General features: G+C 55.7%; 1 protein-coding gene across 1 annotated transcript; it reads left to right on the forward strand.

Moving 5' to 3' along the window:
- The first annotated feature begins 818 nt into the window (after positions 1 to 818).
- DGCR6L (DiGeorge syndrome critical region gene 6 like) lies at positions 819 to 6,003 on the forward strand. The gene is made up of 5 exons (XM_032875839.1): positions 819 to 970; positions 1,050 to 1,210; positions 3,937 to 4,037; positions 4,822 to 4,962; positions 5,446 to 6,003. The coding sequence occupies exons 1-5, from the start codon at positions 861 to 863 to the stop codon at positions 5,527 to 5,529; spliced, it is 597 nt and encodes a 198-aa protein (XP_032731730.1). The 5' UTR covers positions 819 to 860; the 3' UTR covers positions 5,530 to 6,003.
- The last annotated feature ends 9 nt before the right edge of the window (positions 6,004 to 6,012 follow it).

Here is a 6,012-nt window from a genome sequence, read left to right on the forward strand (position 1 = left end):
TTATAGATTTTTGTGGCTTATGAAAACCCGTGATTGTGGATTCCAGGAAACTTATCTCAAGGCCGGACTGAGACACTGGGCCAGGTTTTCTTTGACATGTTCACAATACTGATGGAGGCACAGGTGAGGCGGGGAACGGCATCCTCCTGGAAGGTGATGGGGTTGGGAAAGGCAGCGGGGATCAATCACCGTCGAAGCCAGGCGCTTCGTCCAGATCGCAGGTGCCGCTGCTGCTGGAGCTCCCAGACTCCGCGCAGGTGTGTGTGTGTGTTTGGGGTGGGGGGGGCTCTCTGGAAACGTAACACAGACAAATGTCCAGTGAACGGAAAACAAGGAGACCGAGGCCTGAAAGTGACGAAAATGGCTCAAGGTCATACCGCTTGTATCGGCGGAGCTCGGGGATCAGTGACTCAAGCCCTTTTTGGAAAAAGCAAACGGGAGGTTGCGACAGCAGTGGCCACCCGGCGCCCCAGCAGGCGCAAGAACCGGACGAGGCCCCTCCCAATCCCCCTTTCCCCCCAGGGCAGGAGTCTGCACCACGTCTGTGCGGGCAGGGCGGGCTTCTTTGAGATCTCGCGATTTCCAGGCTGTGGTGTTCCGCCTCTAAAGTCGCGAAGGCAAAACGGCACAGTAAGAGGCGGGGATAATGAAGGACCCTCCAAGGAACCTCGGGAAAGGGGCGGAGAGAGCCTCGTTCTGGAAGGTAAAAGAGAGTGGCGGCGCCGTGCTTAACTGTCGTAAAAGGGGCGGGACGCATCGCGTTCCAGACGGACGTAAAGTGGGCGGGACGCGCCGCCCCAGGAACTGACGCAGAGGGGATTCGCCTTGCTCCGGCCGGCGGCTGACAGGGCTGGGGCACTATGGAGCGCTACACCGGCGCCTTCGAGGAGGCGGTAGATGGGGCCCGGCAGCAGGAACGGCACTACCAGCTGCTGTCTGCGTTGCAGAGCCTCGTGAAAGAGCTGCCCAGGTGTGCGGCCGCGGGGCGGAGCGGGCGGCTGAAATGGCCCTGGGTCCCGCCCGCGCTCACCGCGCCCCTCTGTCCGCAGCTCCTTCCAGCAGCGCTTGTCATACACCACGCTCAGCGACCTGGCTCTGGCGCTTCTCGACGGCACCGTGTTCGAGATCGTGCAGGGACTGCTGGAAATCCAGCACCTCACCGAGAAGAGCCTGTACAACCAGCGCCTGCGGCTGCAGAATGAGCACCGAGGTGCGCGGGGGCGGCGGGACGACGCACGCTTTTCCTCCGGGAGTTTAGCTCTCGGTCTCTGTGCAGGCCGAGCCCTAACCTGGGTGTCGCTCAGATGATGTCCCTACAATTGACCAGGTCAAGGGCTCGGAGACTGCTAGCAGTTTTTGTGTGTGTGTGACAAAGGGGTTAAGGCAGTTACATTTTTTTCAGTTGCACAGCCCCTTGTTATCATAATATCCAGACACTCCCTGCCCGGACTTTCCTGTGTCTCCAACCTCCTCCAAGCAGGAAGGCCCAAGGCCTCTCTGCCTGGTCAGTCCACCGATAGATCCCCGGTAGTGGCGGTCAGCGGTAGAGGTTGACCGCCCCCAGTGATGTCCCAAAGTTTTGACAGCTCTGCCGTGCCCTTTAGGGTGAGTTCCCCTTCGGCAGCGCAGAGGGCCACACCGCCACCTGCTCATTGGGTTCCCCTGCACTATGCCCTGTGGCACCCTTGGGACCCGAACCACACCCTAAGCCAAAGCCTCCTGAGCCTTAGCCCCGCCTAGGCATCCCTACTCAGGGGTCTCTGGGAGTACCTTCCTCCAAGGTGTGTTGGGCAACTCTCCCTGCCCCGTCAGTTTCCCACCTTTGTTATTTTGTTTTCACCCAACTTATTTATTTAAAAAAAAAAAAAGTTAAAACACTTAGCTAAGTTGAAAGAGTAGTGTATACCTGTATCCTCTCCAGCCAGATTCAGTAATTAACATTTTGCCCAAGCCTTAATAACCCCTAAATATATGTAACACCGTAGGGCTTCACCTTGAGTTTTCAGCATCTCTCCAGACTGAGGATTTCAACCACAGCCTTGTTATTTGTGGCTGAACAAGTCCTAATGGTAAGACAGTGTCTTGTGCATTGCAGGCCATTTAGCCAGCATCCCTGGCTTCTGCCCACTAGATGACACTGGTGTATTACCCCAGTGACAAACAGAACTCTCTTCATGCATCCTTGGTGATCAACCTTGGCCCAGGATTGAGAACCAGTGCTCTAGATCAAGAACACTCTCCCCTGTGAACCCGGTGAATAGCATCCTGAAAACTTAACCATTCCAGGGTGTCTTCTGACCTTCAGTCCACTGTCACATTGTCCAACTTGTCATAAACTCGCTTCGTGAGGCCAGTGTGGGTTTATGCATTGCAGTTGGTTACTTTGGTCTCTGTGCTTCTGGAATAGTCCCATTCACTATGGTATTGAGTTTTTGAAGAGTCTGGGGCACTCTACCTGTAGAATGTCCCCATTCTGGATCTGCCACATTGCTTCCTCATGCTGTCATTTAACCGTTTCTCCATCCTCTGTGTTTCCTGTAAACTGGACAGCAGGTCAAGACACAATGATAGGCAGCTTAAACATTTGTGGCAAAAACTAGTGTTTCAGGAGTGGACATTGGGTTTTGTTGCATCCCCTTTTCTGCATCTCTGGAGATGGGCATATGGCTTTTTGGTTAACTCTAGTCAGTTACACTCATTTGGTAATTCCTGGGATAAACTGCATTCCTGGGATAAATCCCATTTGGTCAGGATGCATTACCCTTTTTGTTTATGTTGGATTTGATTTGCTAAACTCTTAAGAATTTGTGCCTCTATGTTCATAATGGACATTGATTTGTAGTTTCTTTTAATGACTTTGAATGGGATATTAGGGTAAGGCTGGATTCATGGAGTGAGCTGGGGAAGTGTTCTCTTCTGTTTTCTAGAAGAGTTTTGTTTTGTTTTGCTTTGTTTATAGAATTGGTATTACCTTTTTTCCTGCCGTGAGAATGGCTGTCTTTGTAAGTATTTCTGGTGAGGTGTGGGATGCATACAGTCACAAGTCCAAAGAATATAGCTCATTATTCTTTGTAATGTTCAAACCGGGCCACATTTGGTCAGTGGGAGAGCTCTTGGGCTGCCACCTCTATCCTTTTGATGTGCCCCCATCATTCTTGGAGTACCTCCTTGCTTTCTGGTATAAGAAGGTGTCTAGGGTCATCTTTTCTTCTTCTTTCCCTGCCTCGGCCCCCCTCCAGCTTCTCCAGCAGCCTCCCGTCAGGATGCACCTTCCCCTTTGGCCGCCGTAAAGCTTTCCTACTTCCCACTTTCCCACTTCTCCTGCCTGTGCTTGAGTCTCTGCCAAACGCAGGCAGCCATGGTCACTTACTGTCTTGCTGTCAGTGAGTAGTTGTTGTTCTCCTGTGGGTGATCTATGTTTATCTCCACAGAGGAGTCCTTTTCCAGACTTTGCCTAGGTCGTCTCCTGGACATCTCAGTGAATGTCGCATGGGTGATGGGCAGCTCACACCCAGGACTGCTGGCCTATGGCCATCTGAACCCAGAAGCCTCTGGACTACAGTCTCCCACTCCTCTTGGTCTTCTGAGCACTGGCTACAGCCCTGGCCAGCCTGCCTTGTCTCACCCTCCTCAGTTGCCTTGCACCCCTCCAGAAGAATCCCCTGGACCCTCGCTGCTGGAGAAAGGCCCTGCCCTGGGTGAGGGCAAGACTGAGTGAGCCAGGGGATTAGACATCCCCCCAAACTCCACCCCGTTTCTAGTATAGAGCTTCAGGCAGGCTGGGTCATCAGGCAGGGCCTCACCTCTGCACCTTGGCCTGGCTGCCCCATGGTGGGACAGCCAGGGTAGGTGCCGAGACAAGAAGTGTTCCCTGCCCGCCCCCCTCCACCTCACCCCCACCTCCTGCTGGACTTCTCTGGTTTCATCTCCTCCTAGTGCTCAGGCAGGCGCTGCGACAGAAGCACCAAGAAGCCCAGCAGGCCTGCCGACCCCACAACTTGCCCGTGCTCCAGGCAGCTCAGCAGCGTGAGCTGGAGGTAGGGGTGTGGGCCAGGTGGGTATCACCTGGGCTGTGCTGACTGGGCTGTGGTAGAGAGCTGCTCTGGGCCTCAACTTGGGTGGTCCATTGGAGGCCTGATGAGTCCCCAAATGTGGCTCTTTGCTGTGGGGGTTGGGATGTGGCAGGATCAGGTAGAGAGTGTGATTCCTCTGCGTCCCAAGACTATAGCTCTTTAAGGGCTGGGCCTGTTCAGGGCAATGGTGGGATGGTGGGGCCAGCCAGCAGAGACCCAGTCTGCTCCCAGGTTGCTCAGGACAACCAGGAGACCCATATGTAAGCAAGAAGCTATGGGTGGTGGGGGTGCATAGAAAGGCTTATACAGGGTCCCAAGCAGCCTGGAGCCAGGGTGCACAGGGAAGAGGTACCGAGCTGGGATCAGCGGACGGCCCCAGTGGGGAAGGAACATGTATAAAGGCCCAGAAATGGTTGGCAACTTGATGGTAAGCAGAAGTGGACCTGGCATCTGGCCAGCTCATGGTGGTCCCGAGCAGTCCTTGCTGGGCAAGGCCTGGCCCAGCAAAGGAAGGACACCTGGCTGGGGGTCCTAGAAAGGAGAGCATTCCTGGTAGGGCAGCTGAGCTCTTCTGCAGGGTTCATTTAGCCAAGAAGGGAGCAACCTGCATGCAATAAGGGCACCATCAGTGGTCTTGGAGCCACTTGGAGTGTGGAACGGTTGGAGGAAGTGGCAGGCCACCAGTGTGTGTTTGAGGTAGTGTGCGATGGGCAGGGGGCTGACCCCCTGAGCCGCCCTCACTATGCAGGCAGTGGAACACCGGATCCGTGAGGAGCAGCGAGCAATGGACCAGAAGATTGTCCTAGAGCTGGACAGGAAGGTAGCAGACCAGCAGAGCACACTGGAGAAGGCTGGGGTTGCTGGCTTCTATGTGACCACCAACCCACAGGTCAGTCTCTCAGGCCTGCCCTGGCCCAGCCCAGGGGGTGCTGGTTCCCAAAGGCCCAGTTCCCTCTGGGGTTTTATCACTGGCCCCTGGGGAGCCAGCCCCAGAGTGTGTGAGGAGAGGGGAGGAGGAAAGAATTAGTAAGGCAGGGCACACTGCCTCTGCCCATAAGAGGGCAAGCCAACTGGCTGTGGGGGTATTGCCCACCTTCCCCAGGCCTGCTGCTCACAGGGCCCTCATGTGCTCCACCCCTTTGTACACCTCTGTGTGCACCGACCCAGGGTACCTGTGGGCCCTGTTGCAGGCTGACATCCCTGCTTCTGTCCCTTTCTGGCAAGCCATGGCCAGGAATCACTGGCAGGTTCACTTCCTGGCACTCTGTAGGCCCCAGTATCTGCCTCTGGGCCCCAGGGAAAAGGGGGCTTTTGCCAGGACAGGAGATACGGGGTGGCATTCTGGTGTCACAGCAGCCCTTCTGCGTCCCAGGAGCTGACACTACAGATGAACCTGTTGGAGCTCATCAGGAAGCTGCAGCAGAGAGGCTGCCAGGGGGGGAAGACAGCCTTGTGACCAGCAGGGCTCTCCACCAGTCACCTGCCGCCCATCATGGCTGAGAAGACAGCCCTGTTCCTGTCATCGCAGGCAGCACAAAGCTGAGTGGGACTTATCTTCCCAACACCTGGCCACCACCTTCCCAGCTGCCTGCAGGAGGGGTCGACCCTCTGAGGAGAGGCCAGGTGGACCCTGGCTGCACCTGCCATCCACCTTTTTTTTTCTTTTTGGGTCCAGAGCTAGGATGGTGTGGTAAAGGAAGAGTGGGTCCATTCTGCTGGCTGGCCGCTCCGGAGAGTGGGAGGAGTGGGGCTGGAGGTCCTAGCACCTTCTCACTCCACTGGACACATCCCCACCTTCGCCATGCCCCATGTTCTGGTCTCAGCCCCTTCCCTGGCAGGTGCAGCCTCCGAACTAAGTGGGAGACACTCCAAGCTCCAAGTCCTGTGAGGCCGAGAGAAATAAAGGTACCTCAGCGTGGCCTGTGTGTCACTTGTGTGC

This window comes from Lontra canadensis, unplaced genomic scaffold (genome assembly GCF_010015895.1).
Source record: "Lontra canadensis isolate GAN:19392208 unplaced genomic scaffold, GSC_riverotter_1.0 scaffold57, whole genome shotgun sequence".
In the NCBI taxonomy this organism is placed as follows: Eukaryota; Metazoa; Chordata; class Mammalia; order Carnivora; family Mustelidae; genus Lontra; species Lontra canadensis.

Coding starts and splice junctions, on each gene's coding strand:
- DGCR6L (XM_032875839.1), top strand. CDS start 861: ATGGAGCGCTACACCGGCGCCTTCGAGGAGGCGGTAGATGGGGCCCGG. Junction 4,038..4,821: donor CTCAGCAGCGTGAGCTGGAG/GTAGGGGTGTGG, acceptor CTCACTATGCAG/GCAGTGGAACACCGGATCCG. Junction 4,963..5,445: donor ATGTGACCACCAACCCACAG/GTCAGTCTCTCA, acceptor TCTGCGTCCCAG/GAGCTGACACTACAGATGAA.